Raw genomic sequence first — 17,902 nt, 5'->3', positions numbered from 1 at the left:
TTAGGTCATTTGGATTGGGATAGTTGTGAACTACTTCTTTTCTACCAACTCCAAACGTACGTAAGCTGCTCCAGAACTTCTTAGAGGACTGATTAGGACTTAGTTTTGATTCAAAATATCTCTTTTTAGCTCTGCGGGTAACATACGTTGAGTGATTACGAGCTCGACAAAAGATCTCCCAGTTTAAACTTGTAGAGTTATTTTTCCATCTTGCATAAAGCTTGCGACGACTTTTGATTGAATTTAACACTTCATTAGTAAACCATGGACAGTTTTTGTTTCTTATTATGACAGTTTTCAACGGGACATGTTTATGGTAAAGTTCAAGCAAAAAATGCTGAAATAAATCGACTTTATCATCAACGTTGTACAAGCTATAACAACTATTCCATGGGCAATTATGAGCATCAACTTGCAAGTTATCAATATTAACAGCCTTGAAGTCACGAAATTAAAATGAAGACGAAGTTAAGATGTTAGAAAAATCAATATTGTAGGTGCAAAAAAGTAAATCATGGTCAGAAATCCCTTCGATAGATATTTGGTCGATTAAAAGAACGTTTGACAAATCTGACACTATCATTAAGTCAAGAAGACTTGGGTTAGAATTAGGACCAAAACGAGTTGCATTGGAGTTGACTATAGATAAGCCAGAAGCTGCAATTTCATCTTTGAGTTCATTTGCTCTAATATCATTGAGAAAAAGATCTGAATTATAATCCCCGCATAGAATTATGTTTTCATAGTTCGCCGATATTTTACGAACAATAGAAAAAAGAGGTTCAGGTGAATAACTTCTACTCGGATTGTAAACAACACCTAATATGCATTTTATGTTACCATTAATTAGAAACCTCTAAAAGCAAAAACTCAATCCCAGCGTTATCAGATTTGGCAATGATTTTAGAATTCAGACTCTCTTTGCAGTAAATTGCAACCCCACCTCCAATAGTATTAGTGATTCTGTCGTTGCGAACCAATTTGTAATTGGGTAGTTGGTAAAAACATTCAGATGTCTCGGGCTTGAACCATGTCTCTGTTATGCAAATAATATCAACTCCCGAAGAACCAAAAACATATTTAACAAAATCAAGTTTGTCTAAATTTAAACTTCGCGCATTCATACAACAAACCCTGAATCCATCACGAGCGTTAGAAAGTATTTTCAACATTGATTTAGTACAGACATCACTACCACCAGACATGATAAAACAAATAGACTGAATAAAAAATTAAAAATGTATAAAACAAGTAAAAATATATAAATAAAAACTGAAATTAAAAATGAAAAATGTTGTAGGTACCAAAAATACAGCTAAGATGAATTATCATTATAATTAATGATCTGCTCCGGTTGACATCACTGGAAGAGTAGTAAGTGAGGAAAAAGTACTAGCATCAATCTTCGTTTCAATATCATCACTGCTTTTTCTAACATAGACAAAACCATTTTTTGTTCTCGCAGAAAACAGAAGACCTTAGGTGCGTTCTTTTTCTAACAATAGTCAACGATCGTTGTTATGTCAAAAATTATTGTTGAAGTGTCATTGTTAGAAATCGTTGGATTTTTTACAAATCATTTAGGAACGATTTATTGTTAGAGATTGTTAGTCTCTCAAACCACCAGCTAAATTTCTTTTGAGAATACTTTTATTTCCATTATTATCCATTATTATAACAAAAAATTTAGTTTTTTATTCAAAATAAATTATCTTTCATCAAAAAATTACAAAACTCTGTTTTTATTTCCGCTTATTTCAAAAAGGAAATAAATCTTTGAGTTTGTTTTTTAAACAAAACATACACTTTGACACATCAACAATCTCATGAGGGTTCAACTCACATCATGGAGGTGAGTTGGAAATAGTTACGATTTGTAACTATTTGACACTTCAAAACGAGTTTAGGAACGATGTTCATCTGTCAAATAGTTACAAATCGTAACTATTTTGTAGTTTAGGAACGACAAAAGTTAACGATAGTTAACAATAGTTAACTATTGTTAGAAAAAGAACGCACCTCTTCTCTACGCAGTTTAATTGCATGTCGCAACAAAGAACTATTTAGCGGTGTGAGGCTTTCGTTTATGTAGATGCGTTGTTCGTTTATATTAGGATGTGTGATGCTGGCATTGTCATTGTTACAATCATTAAATAGCTGAGAATAAGTGAGTGTACCCATTGTACCCATTAAAAAAATTATAATCTGAATTTTTTCTCCCGTTATCTTTTAATTCTGTATATTGGGCATTTAAAAATATTGAAAAAATTTGTTTTTTTTTCAAAAAAAAAAAAAAAAAAAATCAAGAAAGAAAAAAATTTTTTTTCCTACAAAATTTTTTTTTGTAACAAAAACAACTGATTTTAGTAATTTGCGTGTTATAAAATAAAAAAATAATTTTGGCCGCTTGGATTGTTGAAATACCTCTATGTTTTGTAGAGGCTATTTTTAAGTTTTTTGAATTTTGTTTTCATTTTATTAAATCAAAATAGTTCATTTCGCCGAACCGTTGATGTGCTGGCCCTTATACCAGCTTTTTCTTTAATTTAGCTCGTGGATAGAATATGGCTACGGCCACGTCCTGAGCGGCTGAGCGTCAATCCTGAGTGACGAGGTGGCCACGTCCTGAGCGGCGACCCTGAGCGGCGACCCTGAGCGGCGACCCTGAGCGGCAATCAAAACCCTACAAGTGCAAAAAAAATTCGATGAGTACTCGGCTCGCACGCGGGAGTCCCAGGTTCGATTCCTAGAAGTGCCTATTTTTTTTATTTTATAATTATAAATAAAATAAAGTTGGTATGCCATATTTTAGTAAATATAGATCAACACTTAAAACAAAAATTTCATAAGAATCCAATGACCGGTTTTCGAAAATTTGATTAAAAAAAAAAATCAACATTTTTTCAAAAATCCAAAAATGCATTTCATCAAATTTTTATTTTTGATTTATAATAAGACTATATAAATGCTTTTGTATAAGAAATGCTGATAAAAATTAATAAGTCATTTTAGAGAAATTCAGAATTAAAAAAAACGGTTCTATGACAGGTACCATTAATAAAGACTTTCGAAAAAATCTTTTTTTGTAAAAAGATATGCCTTGTCCAAAAACCATAACTAAATTTTTTTTTATTTTAATCGTTAAAATCAGCCGCTCAGGATTGCCGCTCAGCCGCTCAGGGTGTATGTGGCCACCCCCATACATTTTCATACGTTCTAATTTAGTTTTGACGCTCAGGATTGACGCTCAGCCGCTCAGACGCTCAGCCGCTCAGGACTTGGCCGTACCCTAATTTTTCTTTGAATAATTTTGGAACAATTTTTCTTTTTTCCTGGGTCGTTTAAATAACTCTTTTCGAAATGGTCACTTCGTATTTTTTTTTTGCAATGGAAAACCCTTCGGAATGCAATGTGTCAGTTTTCCCTTTTTCTTTATTTGTTTAACCCATTTTGAATGTAAATCACTAATAAATAACTTCTTGATGCTGAATCTTCCAAATTAAATCAAATCAAAGCAATAGATCACGTCCAACTAACTAATTTAAGGCGTGCGTACATCAGAGACAAGACAAGCTTCCACTCATCCACTATTTGTTTTTGTTTTTTTATTGAAAACTAAATAACAACTAATCAGAGTCGTATACAGGTTTGCTTCTTGGGAAGGGGGTCATGCCGATTTTTTTTTTCAAAAGTTTTGATAGCAGGCATAAACCTGAAAATGGGCTTTTTGAATTATTAAACATTAAAATTTGTGCGTCTTGCATTTCGAATCGAAAAGTTTCGAATATAGTTCTAAAAATAACCAAACAAAAACGGTATGAGATTCGTTTAAGTTAAGCGTTTAGCCTTAAAGCCCAGAACGCTGCTGAAGTGAAACGAAATTTTTCGTCGGTCTCCACGAGGACAACGAAATGCTTGCGAAATCTGGACCGAAAAATACTCAAAAATTGCAAAACATAAATAAAAAAAAGCAAACACGCATCGCAGAAAGACATGCAATGACAAAATGAACAACAAAAACAAACAAAAAAACTCAAAATGTCATTTTTCCACACACAATTAATGTCCCCGGCAATTGTTTGTGTGCGAAAAAGAAGTGGATACTTTCAATTTCGTTGTGCCGAACAGCGGACTACAAAACGAAAAGTTGAACGAAATTTTTGGTTTACCATTTCGCTGTTTCATTTTTGTATGGGATTTTTCGTTTCTTATCAGCAGCGTACTAGGCTTTAATTTTGACCAATTGAGGCTATCCTCTCCTAAAAATAAAATGTACTGTACGAGTACTTCGATTGAAAAATTTGCCTTAAAACAACTGTTCATTGTTTTCCGCTAGCCCAGAAAGTTAAAATAAAAATCGTTTTTACTTAATAACACTATAACAGTTTTAACATTTGAATTAAAAGTCTTCTTTACCTCAGGCAAACGAATCGCACAGTTTTGTAAAAAAAATTGCATTTGAAAATATAATTTTTTTTAAAATTTTGTTTTAAAATTGTATGGGAATATAAAATACCTATCTATTAAAATAGTAAACACAAAAAAATAATTTTGGCGATATTTTGGAATTCGTCCGTTTTCAGGTATTTATCAGCGGTTTACAATATAAAAAACATTCAGTTGTATTTATTAGATTAAGCTCTGCTTTTTCAATCGTCAGATAGACTATCACAAGAATAAATGTCAATATAAAAAAAAACTTTTATTCCTAGGAATAAGCTCTGACTATTGAAAAAATTAGCCCTATAAGTGATATTTAATAATAATATTTAAATTGCCTTAGATAAGGTTGCTTACATTGCTTCTATAATTGGCTGGCCATTGATGATTAACAAATCGATAGTTGTTTCAAAAAGTGCAACAGATCTAGCAAATTTAGTATGTAAAAAATACTGTTATATTCTGTAAGCAAACAAAATTCACCAAATTTTATCAGACAAATGTATTGAACTGGAACTGGGACATTGCAAAAAACTTAAAAGATTTAAGAAATGATATCCTTCTTTAAAATTTTGCCGATGACGAATTTTATCAACAGAATTGACCTCCACACAGCAAGGCCACAGAAAGCTTCCCTATTTAAAACATATTTTATTCACTTCATCATATAAAAAAATAGAAGATATGGCTGCTTCTTTTATTTGCTGGTAAGCAGTGTCTTGCCCTTAAGAGATTATTTTTGTGTACCTACCCAATTCAATTTCTTTTATAAAGCTTTGAATATAATATTTATCTGGATTTCCATACAAAACTCTACAGCACAGCTCAACGAATATTATCGAACGAATCAAAATAATCCTAATCCAGCATAGCGTTCGCTTAAAATATGAACACATCCCCAAAATATGGTAAAATAGTTTTTTTTGAATACCAAAATTTTGTTTTACTTTTAATTTTCGTTCATGTTCTAAAACTTCAACATTTTGAAAATAATCTTACTCAAGAGATTTCAGTATCACATAACAAACTCTTTTTTAAGTTCTGTGTTCTTAGGGGGGGGGGGGGGGGGGGGGGGGGGTTGAATTTTTAATATTTTTGAATTTGAAATTTTTTTTTTAGTTATTCTGTAGAATAAATTAATCTTGATTGAAAAATTCAATGTTGTTATCTGATTGTTTTAACTTTATTCGTCGAACAGTTAACTGACTCTCTATTAGAAGATTGAAAAATCGGCTCTAAATAAAATTTGTTATTTATTCTTCTACACTCCTACAAAAAAAGGAAATTTATGTAAACAAAAATTTGTGCGTCTAATCATGTAAACGCACTGTGTAAGCTTCAATATTATAGTTCAAACAGCTAATATAACGTCGCTGTAGTTCTAAGACCTCGTAACCCAAAAAAGTTTATTTTTCATGAGAGGCAAAAACCTAAGTATGAAATGTATGAGGATCAATACAAATGATCCGGTTTTGATTAAGAGAAGCTCTCAGAATATCGATTTTAGGTAATCAGGGCCTTTTCCTGGGGCGTAGACACCATTGGGGCAAGTGGGGTGGTGCCCCGGGGCCCCCGACACGCCAGGGCCCCGACTGGAGACAATGCAAAGAAGGCAACTTATAAAATGAATCACTTTGGACACAAAAGAGACAAATTATATTCCTCAGTGTAATGCAAAACGAATTGGTTGTCAGCCACATAAAAAAAAAAATATATATATTACCTCAGGGGCCCTAAAAAATAAATTATAATTATAAATAAATAACATGAATGATCTTAGCAACAAACAAATGATGCATCAGGGGCCAAAAAAAAAGTACCTACTTTTTTACTTGTTCATATTTTCTGTATCAAAGGGGCGCCCAAATATCAAAGGAGCCCCAAAATTTAGTTTGCCCCGGGGCCCCGGCAACTCAGCGTACGCCTCTGGTAGCGAGTGTAGTTTGGCTTGAATTTGACAAAAAAAAATAAAAGTAATAAATAAAAGACCATAGCAAAACAAATAAATAAATAAATAACACAGGTCAACACGAAACTTGTGCTTGGATTGTGACTAAGAAATTATGATAGATATATTGATACTCATCTGGAAAATATTTTTTTTTTTTTTATTTGCTTTTGAGGTCAGCAGAGCAATTTCCAGTTTTCAAGTAAATCTGTCTTTTACAAAAATTGTCGAGCGTAATTTTGGCAAAAACTCGAGAACGTCTTAACCGATTTCGCTGATTTTTGTTTTTTTTTTTCATTTTAATGCTGTTTTCGTATTCATATTCAGAAAAATAAAATAAAGGGAAATTTAAGAAGAAAAAAGAAAAATTAAATCGAAATTTTCGTTTTGTTCGAATTTTTATCAAATGCTACCATTTGAGGAATCATTTTATACCTTCTATTTTCAATATTTATGGTAAAAGTAATTCACTCTGATCAGGGCTACCTTCGTAGATACTCAAAAAGAGGCCAAAAAAGGATTTTGATAAAAAAAGAGGCCCCAATAAAAAAAAAATGTGAAAATAGAATAAGTTAAGTACGATAGTCACACGAAATACCTCATTTGCGCCTTTCCCGAACCGCAACATAAACCTTTTAACACAATTTTTCTTAAAATTAAAATTGTTAGATTATCATAAAAATAATACTCGTACACAAACATTACTTGTGCATAATTTCTTCAAGAAACAACACAAAATTTATCAAAAATAACCTTATAAAAATCAAATCAGCGCTAAACAACAGTAACGTATATTTTTGTTACAATTGAGTCGTTATAATTGAAAGTGGGATGAACCAAATTTTCCATGATTTTCAAAAAAATGTCTATTTTTTTTAATCAAACGTACATAATTTTAAAAAAGAGGAAAAAGAGGAATCAAAATATCAAAAAGAGGGATTTTTTGACAATTTTGAAAAAGTGGTGGGAAAGTGGATTGGGTGAAAAAAAGAGGGAAAACGCCTCTTTAGAGGCGCAAAGGTAGCCCTGACTCTGATGGTATTTTTATTATACAAAAATAACTGCTTGCACAAATAACTGTAGGTATCCAAACTGTAGGTATCCAAACTGTAGCCAAACTAGTTCATATTGAAATTCTTTATTTATTGAAATTAGTTTGTTTGGATAGTTTTTTTTAAATTATTTTGTTGTATACACAGGGTGTCTAAAAAGTAATGGATTAAACGAAATGGGCTGATATGCTAACTTAAGATCTCTCAGAATTTGGTTACTTGTTCATCCCAGATCCTTACGGCAGTTCTTGTGAAATCTCGAAAAATCCCTACTTTGCAACAGTATTTTGCTTCCTATGCCCATAAATGATTTTTGTTTTTTACAATTCTTTCACTAAAACATTGCCTAACAATAAAAAACAATTAATAAAAATACTTTTTATTTCATACGCCATTTTTCTGCAAATTAATCAACAGTTCCGAGTTTCATAAAAACTCAATTTCTTACTCTTATTTCAGAGCAACAAGATGACTGTATTGTGTGACTCTTTATTATTTTTAAAACTTGTCCCAGTATTGTAGTTTTCAAAAAAATATAAAAGTTTCCAAAGTTGAAGTTAGATAAAAAAATATTACAGTTTGAACTCAACAAAACAGGGCTTTTCGGAGCAAAAAACCCTTATATTCTTCAAAACTTTTTTCTTATAATTTAAGTCGAGTCGAATAAAGTGCTCTGGCACTTTATACCTTTTTTTTGTACAATGCACGGTTCTTGCACTATAGCTCATAAGAATCGAGTTAGGCTGACAGGGTATGAAAATTGTATTTTTGCTCCCAACACAACAAAAGCAAATCTTAGGAGGGGAAAGTGTAATTATCTATTGTTTTGGTTTACTATGAACCCCAAAAAAAGCAAATTAAACCCAAGCACAAAAAATATTTTTATTTTTGTCGACCTGTTTAATCGTTTTAAGAACTGGTGGTTTTTCGCTGAGTTAATTTATATATTTGTAGACAGGGGCGTACACATCATTGGGGCAAGCGGGGCGATGCCCCGGGGCCTCCAACGTGGGTTTTTGAAAGAAAAATTATAATAGGGGTATTCACGATCCGGTGCAACAAAAAGGTGTAAAAAAAATTGCTAAATTTGATTTTTCTACTAGGTATTAAAACTACAACAAACAAATGTTGTACCGTTGTTTTTTATTTTTTCAATAGAGTTAGGGTATAGCAAAAGTGTAACAGTGTAAAAAAATTGTAGTATGTATATTTAGTCATTTTAGTTCAAGAAAATGTTACACTTTTGCACTTTTACAACGATAGAAGACCATTTGCATCGAATTGTGAATACCCTTATTGTCTTAGGGCAATAATCTTTGCGACCAAAAAATGATACATCTGACCCCCCCTAAAAAAATAGGAGGGCGTGTACATACTTTTTTATTTGTACTTATTTTCTATATCAAAGGGGTCCCCAAATATCAAAGGAGCTCCAAAATTTACCCTTGCCACGGGGCCCCGTCAACTCAACGTACGACTCTGTTTGTAGATTTTGCAGAGTTGTTTTATCTTGACTATCTAATTCTATGATCTAATTCCTCAAACAAGAAAGAATTTGATTAAAGTGAGAAAGCGAATGGTGTGGCGGTTGCTCATTCTCCAGTTCTACTTAAGTGTGGGGTTGGGGTATAGCTGGTAGTGAAGAGAGTCAGTTTCCGTATACAGACGAAGGTAGTCTGATCATGCGTGTGACTTCTACCAAGGCTGGATGGCGATTCCACTTAAGTTGCGTGTGCGAGAAGAGCATGACCGTTGGTTCCATTCGTTCGTTATCAGTAGTAAATTAGAGATACAGAACAAAATTGTGTGTGCCTGGACCCTGGAAGACGAAGGACAAGGAGTGTGTGGTGAGCGTGTGTGGTTCCAGTTACGTTCAATCTTAGTTAATTACCCCGTTTGTATGGCGATTTGAATCCGAATTGAATCAGGATTTAGGTCTATATATACCTGAATCGAATTGAATCCGGATTTGTCGATCCGATCCGACTCGGGGAGCTGAATCGAATCGAAAATTTGCATATATACCTAACGAATTGAATACTCGAGATATAATTTATGGTGGAAATTGTGTGTGATTGTCTTCTTATTTGCAAATTCACTGTAGGTATGTATGTCTAATGATATCTAGTTTCACTTGCACTTTGTTTATGGTTATTTTTTCTATTTTACTGCAAATATATTAAAAAGAAAAATTGTGTTTTCGATTCTATTTCAATTCGATTCCTCGATCTGGTACTTCCATATACCTGGATCGAAATTTCGATTCAGTTTCAATTCGATCTTTAAATCGGTCATACAAACGGGGTAAATGTCTCTCTTTTATTTTCTGTTTCATTTTGTTTAAGCATGAGATTTATTTACTTCTCTTAATTTTTGTTAAACAGCTCAAAGTTTTTTCTTTATGGTTTTCTTTTCAGAACAAGAGTTTCCGATGGACGGTTTTAAAAGATATCTTTTAAAATAAAAATCAAAATGTAGTCCAAATAAAAATTAAAAAAAAAACATCAGATAATCATTTTCTTTTGTCTTTGTCTTGATTTCTTTCATCATTAGCCTGAAATCATGGATTAATTCTGTTCTTCAAACTTATAAAATTTTTCAAGCCCTGTAACTTCTTTGTTTTTTTTTTTTTTTTCATTTTAGGAGATTTATCTCGCCTAAAGATAACATTTTTATCAAAAAGTCAATTTCGAAAAAAGTGGACTTATTCCGTTCATAAAACTGACGATTCAATTAAAGACGAGGTTTTTGGCTTTACAAAAATGTTATTGTAGGTGTCACCGTTGATTTTTAATAGTTTTTCTTTTCAAATTGAGTCAATTTTTTAAATTGCTCCTCCCCGGTAAACGAGGGGGAATCGACCCCCCTCACCCCTCCTATACAATTTTTTCTTGTCTTGATCCAATCTTTACGCTCCAGCTTTTTGGCACATTCCTCCTGAATCACCCTGTATGTTAGTTCCTCTTTTAAAATCCAAAACCAAACAAATTTGTAGTTACCTGCCTCTGCCGCCCAAAGCGCCAATGGCTTTTGTGTTAGGTAAAATGGTAGCCGAACGTTGTAAAAGTATACAAAAAACATCGTTTCTCCAAGCAATAAAAAAATGTTTCTTTTGGAATGTTCAAATCTCTGCGCTATCACATGGGTGAAATGAATATGAACTCGTATGCGATGAACCTCTTTTCAATCGAAAATCATTCTTGTGAGGGAACTGAGTAAAGTTGCATGGAATGCTGTCGACGGAAGGTGGGAAACTTTGGTAATGATCGCTACCTAAGTTGTAAGATTGTTCAATATGTGGAGCTACTTTATCATAACCACTTCCCGCAGCATTTTGACTTGATTTTCGGTCTTGATGATGACGATTACATTTCTCTGACTTGGGTTCAAAGTCATCTAACAAAAGTTGAATTGATGACTTGGATCGCATTGTGAAGAAACCCATTTTGTTCTTTTTTAATGAGTTTTTATTTAACTTTTTAGATGGTGGTTGTAATGAATCTAAAGGCATAGAGGATTGTTGTTGGGTAACAACCGGTGACTTCAGTCTAAAATTTTCACGAATTGTACCTTTTACAGGATTTGTGATAAAAGATTGTCTAATTGTTTTTCCAGGTTGGAAATCATTCTGGTGTGTAAGATCTTCATCATTGTTGCATTTACAATCATCTTTTCCGATACTATGGATATGCAATTGTTTGAAATACCTGTGTATAGCTCTCGGTTGCATGTGTATATTGCTTAAAATAATAGAGGATTTTGTTTTGTTTGAACATTTAATGCGATCAAAAATGGTATTCGGTAAACTTTTGATAGGTTTTGGTGGAGAAATTGGGTTCTTTGGTTGCGATCTCGCGTTGGCGTTGACCGGCTGCGTTGTTGGTGGTACCGGAGATGCAGCCTTACGGTTACGGGGCGCTCGACTATTATTTGAGGGACCAGTTTTGACATCATCTTCGTCACAATTATAGCCGATAAAAATATCCTTAAATGCATTGTTTACAATGCGGTCTTCATTATTGAAATCTTTGGTGTGGTAGTTTTTGATGCCATTCAATCTGCTCATACTTGGCATGGTGTCAAATTGTCTTTTCCGATAGTCATTTTCAATATCATCATTAAATTCTGGTATTTTAGAGCACTCCTGTCGTGAGGTTTTATAAACCCTTGATGAGAAAATATTTTCCATTACGGGCACTAAGCAAACATTTTTATAACAATTACCAGATTAAAAACTTGAAATGTTTGGGAAGGATGTGGTTAAGGAAAAATTATTATTTCATTTATTATTTACTACAATTTTCAAGGGAAAGTTTCTGACAATACTCATATGACTTACGCTTCAATTTACTATACTTACTTCTACTGGAAGTGCCACTAGATGTAACTGTTATTACAGGACTGTGATGATTTTGACGACGGAGCATGGCTAATGTCTCGAAAGTATGAACAACAGAACCAACATGAGTATTGATATTTGGTATGCCAAGATCACCGGAAAACAAATCACGTTGATGACGTTGACATGTATCAAGTAATTCTCCACCTAAGCCATGCTTATTCATAACTGTCGTTTGATGATATAGTGAGCCAGCTGATACAGATGGCCGAAGAATGTGATTTTGGGTTGTGGATGCTCGATACAGTTTTTCGCTCCAAATTTGATCGTTTTTGAGTGTTGTTGCTGTTTGTGTTGACTGCACAGCGCACATATAATTGTTTGATACACAAATTTTATAAAAAAAAGAAATAATTTTATATTTGAAAAATTAAAGTTAAAATTACATTATAAAATATTTTGTGTTTACTTTTCCATCAAATATTAACATGTTTGAAATTAACCTTGAAATCTGTTTCCACGGATTAAGCAAGAAAAAAAAACTTTCAAAAAAATTACAATTAACATTACAAATATCATAGATAAGTTAATCTATAGCATGTTTTTGTTTACAAATAATTATACAATTACGAGTTTTACTCCTTAACAAAATTCAATTAGACTGGAATAACTCTAACCCGTACAAAATATTTACTATAATTTTTTAACTTGATTACAATATGTCTTTACCCATAGTTATTTCAGCATATCCCATTTAAGGTTTGCCAATTGCGCTTTCAGCAATCAGGGACGGTTTTAAGGTGGGGCCGTCGCGCCGTCGGTCGCCCAGAGGCACAAGCAATTAGGTAATCATAGTGTTTTATTAATTTATTCGCATTAAGAACACAATAATAACGATACAAATTATTTAAAAGTTTAGGAGAAAACTAATTTATTTTATGATGCTTGGGAAATTCTGTTCGGTCTCTAAAAAAATGTGGTTTTTGCTTTAGTCTTAAAAAGCTAAGGACACAAAATTATATTTGTTGTTTGAGACTATTTTTTATTTACAATGCCGTTACAGCATCCTTAATTGCATATAATTTGAAAAAATCTGTTCAAAATTACTTTTTGCATTTTTTTATTCAAAATTTTGGTTTTGAAAATAAAATTTTCAAAAACTATTTCTTAAAACAGATTTATTTAGTCAAAATATAAAAGTAGACGTTATTGGATTTGTATAGCACGTCATTGTGAGTGTAACTGTTGATTTTTTAATAATTTTTTTCTAAGTAAGGTCAATTTTTTTGGATAGCTACCCCTCCCACTCATTTCCACTCGGAATCTGTTAGGGGCTTCGCCTATATACTTTTTTGATCAGCATAATGTTATAAATGTTGCAAAATTTTATCGAATTTGACCGGGACACTTTTTTCATACATTTATGGCCAGTTTCATAAAGCCCCTTAAATATTTTGATCATACAAAAAAAACGTCATTTAAAAATTTAAAAGCCTTTTAAATGTTTATGAAATAGGCTTTTATTGTATTGTTCTTTTCTATATAGTCTGTATCCATCGGTCAACGCAGCAGGTCTTGTGCGCAGTTGAATTTACGCAGTTGAGGACAAAAAAAGGTAATTTGTGCATAAAGTATAATTATAATTGGTACAAAAAGTCAATTAAATAGATATTAGCACGTAATTAATTGTGAAGTGAATTATTTCTAATTTTGTGAAGACTGTGCCGTAGTTTGAATGGTATTATGTTTTATCTCTCTGCAGAGCCATACAGGATGATTCGGACACTTCTATGCAGGAGGGCGAGATGTTTTGTGACACACTAAAAAAAGCATTACGGAATCAGAACTGGACTAAGTTTCCGAAGCTCCAGTGTGTCTAGTTCGTAGATTTATCTTCGGATTAGATTAAAATGTAATGTAATGTAAAATTTAAAAAAGTAGTAGATACGTAGCGATGCAGTTCACCAATTTTTTAATATCTATATTTTTTTTGATAAACAGGTTACAGTACCTGCTGTATACCTACAGTGTTAAAGACAACTCATTTGAATTACGTATAAGGTCACAACATCTAATTACACTGGTCAACACGGTTTTTCGTTACAGAAACTAAGTTATACTTTTTTAAAAGTTTTTCTTGTGCTGAACTCAGATAAGTCAGATAAGTTCAATCATCACGTTTTCAAAATATTCTCGTTAGAAAATGCCACTTTTTAAAAGTTTCTAAAGCTTTGAAATCCTTTTAAATCTTTTCAGTATCTCTTTTTTCCTTCTATAAATCTAAAATTTAAGTCAACTTGTTTGGTATACCTATCTCATGTTCCATCTACATACATTTGTAATGAAACTTTCAACGGCCTTTTGAGTCGTACACAAAAACGGATAAAATATCATTGAAATACATCATTTAGTTTTTCTTTATTTCAGTTTTTAATATAATGAAGTCAGCATTAATGGTTATAATAGGCAGCAACATGACATGTAGGTAATTTATGATATAGAATATATTAATTTGTCAATTCCTCGCAAATTAAGTGCAACCGCAGCTCTGTAGGTTCATTAACTCATAAAATATGCACTCCCAAGGTTGGAAGTTTGTGTTAAAAATTTCGGAATTGTAGTTGTAGATAAAATAAACTTTGGAATTCCTTACTTGTGTTTTATACACAAAAATGCTCATCATTGGGTAAGTGATAGGTAGTTATTAAGCCCTCTGAAAAGAGCATTTGGTTTCATCACATCCTTTGTACCATCTACATGACATACATTTAATCAAGGTTACCGGCTCCGGTGCTGATTTCTTAGTTGGGTTTGTTGTTAGACCATGCTGAAACTTTGTTGGGTGGGCTCCTTTTCTATCCTCATCCATATTTTAAATTTCAACTTGAGGGTAAGCTGCCGGTTTTGGCAGCGCTGTACATACTATTTCCAATGTTTTGGGAAAAAAATCCAGCATTGCTGCATTTCTTTTATTATAGCAAAAAATGCTGCCGTTTTTACCTAATGGCTTGTAATTTCAGAAGTAATAAAACAGAAAATAATAAACATTAATTTTGCAATTTTTCGCGTACCAAAACTGATTTAACACTATTGGTGTCTATCCTATTAACATCTCAAAAATTCATAGCAGTGCATATTTTTTGCCTAAAATGTCTGAATATAACTTTAGCATTTTTTACATGTTGCATTAAATTTTTGCTTAGTATTAGGTTTATTGGCATAAAATGTTTAACGATTTAATAAAATGCCAAACCCATTTAAGAAAGTTACTAAGCCAAAAATTAGTCTGTTTTTTTTTACTTATTAACTTACTAAAATTGCTTTAGCATTTTGCAAAATCGTTTAAAATTTTGCGTCATTGTATGTACCTAGTATTAAGTCAAACGTTAGCAGCTGTCTATGTCTTCTTCAATACACTAACAGATGTTAAATGCCTCTGAAAACAGTTTTTTGCCTATCGCATTATGGTGTGATTGCCATACCCTCTAAGTTATGAATATGTATATGTATGTACATAGTATGTAAAAAAATTTCATCAATTAATTATTTCTACGAAAAATAATCCTAGATTATAAATTGTAAATTGCCCATATAACTATTGCTGGGCTTAATACGCCCGGGCTGAATGGGCCGTCGGGGCAAAGCAATTGACATGTTAAATGCAACAACAACAATGTATGTAATGCTTACCCGAGGGGCTAATTTGTTGTTGCATTTAACATGTAAATTGCTTAGCCCTGACAGATTTTGTTTGTCCCGTTCAGCCCGAGCGTAATAAATAACACACCTTATGTAGTTAATAATAGTTCTTATCAAATCGCATACTATCGCTCGAGCTATAATGACTCGCTGTGTAGTCTGTTGTATTGCTATGTTTTCGACTATGTCGGTTTTGTTGTTGCTTTTGTACCTCCTCACTACTTGACTTGCTCTTTGAAGACTTCTGTCCGGTGCCACCACTTTTGCCTTTATTCTTAGTCTTATTGTGTTTTAAACTGTGATGTTGTTTGCTCAAAGAATGATGATTACCCGTCGTTTGATAGTGATTTACCAATCCCGATGTTTGATAGTGACTTAGATTCGAATTCGAATGATATTGATCCGGTTTCGATAGTGAATCATTACCACTTTTTGATTGTTGGTATATTTGGATTTTTGATTGACTAAGATAGTGTAAATTCGCAACACTGTAATGATCCATACTATCAATTGTTTTTAAATAATGCGCATTGAACTGTTTACAGTCACTGGAATCGGGATCATTTAAAATTGTTCCGGTATGTCGATCGAGGGAGTTTAATTTGTGATGTGATGGATGGTATGGTTGAGTTGCATAGTGTGAAGATGCAATGAGTAGCTGTTTTTGTGTATTTTGAGAACTATTTTCATTAGTTGATAACTTGCTTAACATATTTTGCTTATGGCTATTTTTTAGTGGTAATGGTGGTGGCTGTGATGGTATACTGTTATTTGTGTTACTAATAGTAGTTGTGGTGGTATCAGTAGTGAAATTATTATTGGCTGTGGTTATTATTGGTTGTGGAGGTGGTGATGGTTGTTGTGGTAGAAGTGGAGGTGGTAGAGGTACAAGCTCCCGCTACGCTACTTGGTGGTTGCCAAATGTACGAAGTACTGGTACACTCTAGAAGATTTGGAAGAAGATTTTAAGGGTAAGAAGAAAAGACACGGAAACATAGTATAAATATTTTATATATACATACTAATACATACAAATAAAATTTATTCAAACAATGTAAAACTTCAAAAAAAATTATACTAAAATGAAATGAAACAAAATGTTGTTAAACTTTCTATCTTAGTAAGTAGGTATGTACCTACATATTTTAATATCGGACAGCTGGTGTGTTTGACAAATAACAACGAAATCAACACCGAAAAATGTTTCAAAACAATTTCGCTCTTTAACTTGAAAAATTAAAAATAATGAAAAGCTGGAGGAGATTAACTTATCTCCTTCAGCTCGTTTCATCAGTATGAATGTGCAAATAAAACAACAACGTTGGTTGGCTAGTTTTTTTATGAACTTAAACCCTATTGGCTTATATGGGAAATTAATTTGAATTGTAGCAAAATCGAACATACATATATGTAGCTTACTTAAGTAATTCCAAGTTGCTAATAAATATTTATGTCCAACCACAGACAAGAGTAATATATAGATGTAGAACTGAAGAGCAAAAGTATGTTAAAGAAAAAAAAAAGCAGCATATCTACCAAGCATTCCTCGTACTCAAACTATTTTTTCCAAAATTGCCGACATCTCGCAAGTATCTCGCTTAGAAAGTGTACCTCCCATACAAATTTTTCAAGTTATAGCAAATTACTCGAAATTGGGACTAACAATTTTGATTATACATTGCAAACGTAATATTCAAAGCAATTGCAATAAAACTGCGTTTTTAGTTTTTCTCAAAAAAGTCAAATAACAAAAAAAAAAATTTTCATTTAACAAAATTTTGTCGCCAATTTTTTGTAAAATAACCTCAGCTACAATTTTGTAAAACAAATTTTTGTCTAAAACCTAGCGTTTTCAAAATATAAAATATTATGACCTTTGACCACTTATAATGGGGCTAGCGGAGAGAGGAAACTTTAGGACTTTTAACAGATTGTAAACCACCCTAACACCAAGCTGTATACCAAAAATCTGCCTGTTACAAATGTTTTTCTTGAAAAAATCTATTTTTCCTGAAATGTCTAATGTCTAAACGGTAATTGATACAAAAAAAATTGTATATGATAATATCTTGTAAAATAGCCTCAGCTACAATTACATAATTTTTGTCTAAAACCTACCGTTTTTAAAATAAAAAATGTTGTGACCTTTGACCCCTTATAATAGGACCAGCGAACAGAGGAAAATTTTAAGGGCAAGAAACTTATTTCTTTCGGCTTATAATCTGATTATAATCTGCACTTTTTATTAAAGTAAGATGACAAGCGCTTTTTACGTACACAGTTTAAAGTAAAAGTTTTTGCTATGTCCCTCCTCTTGCAGCTAAACAATAAATTTTAAAAAGGAAAACATTTTTCAATGTATGTTATCAGACGTTTTATGAATACAAATAAATACATAAATTTCTTTTGTGTATAGAATCACAA

The 17,902-nt window shown here is 32.4% G+C and overlaps 2 protein-coding genes across 4 annotated transcripts in view; both read right to left on the bottom strand.

The window, feature by feature from the left end:
- Nucleotides 1-10,034: 10,034 nt before the first annotated feature.
- On the bottom strand, nt 10,035-13,626 carry LOC129913587 (uncharacterized). 2 transcript variants are annotated; one of them, XM_055992344.1, is made up of 3 exons: nt 12,509-13,626; nt 11,801-12,137; nt 10,035-11,637 (listed from the first exon to the last, which is right to left on the bottom strand). In XM_055992344.1, exons 2-3 carry the CDS (start codon nt 12,003-12,005, stop codon nt 10,562-10,564), a joined length of 1,281 nt encoding a protein of 426 aa, XP_055848319.1. In that variant the 5' UTR covers nt 12,006-12,137; nt 12,509-13,626; the 3' UTR covers nt 10,035-10,561. The 2 variants fall into 2 exon arrangements, with proteins under 2 accessions (XP_055848319.1, XP_055848317.1); XM_055992342.1 differs by having other exon boundaries at nt 11,801-13,626.
- A 3-nt stretch (nt 13,627-13,629) lies between these two features.
- Nucleotides 13,630-17,902, bottom strand: part of LOC129913588 (uncharacterized) — a 61,395-nt gene continuing 57,122 nt past the window's right edge. For both annotated transcript variants that reach the window (XM_055992346.1, XM_055992345.1), the window contains exon 2: nt 13,630-16,421. In XM_055992346.1, the coding sequence (XP_055848321.1) occupies nt 15,576-16,190 (615 nt within the window). In that variant the 5' untranslated portion in view covers nt 16,191-16,421 and the 3' untranslated portion in view covers nt 13,630-15,575. The remainder of the gene's footprint in view (nt 16,422-17,902) is intronic.

Source organism: Episyrphus balteatus, chromosome 3 (assembly GCF_945859705.1).
Source record: "Episyrphus balteatus chromosome 3, idEpiBalt1.1, whole genome shotgun sequence".
NCBI classification, from domain to species: domain Eukaryota; kingdom Metazoa; phylum Arthropoda; class Insecta; order Diptera; family Syrphidae; genus Episyrphus; species Episyrphus balteatus.
The sequence above is the reverse complement of the archived record's forward strand: the minus strand, read 5'-3'. Positions and strand labels throughout refer to the sequence as shown.

Bases quoted from the DNA above. Each gene is read 5' to 3' on its own strand.
- LOC129913587 (XM_055992342.1), bottom strand. From the start codon at position 12,152: ATGTGCGCTGTGCAGTCAACACAAACAGCAACAACACTCAAAAACGAT. The intron at 11,638-11,800 runs GTAAGTATAGTA...ATGTTTGCTTAG, and splicing joins TAGTGGCACTTCCAGTAGAA to TGCCCGTAATGGAAAATATT.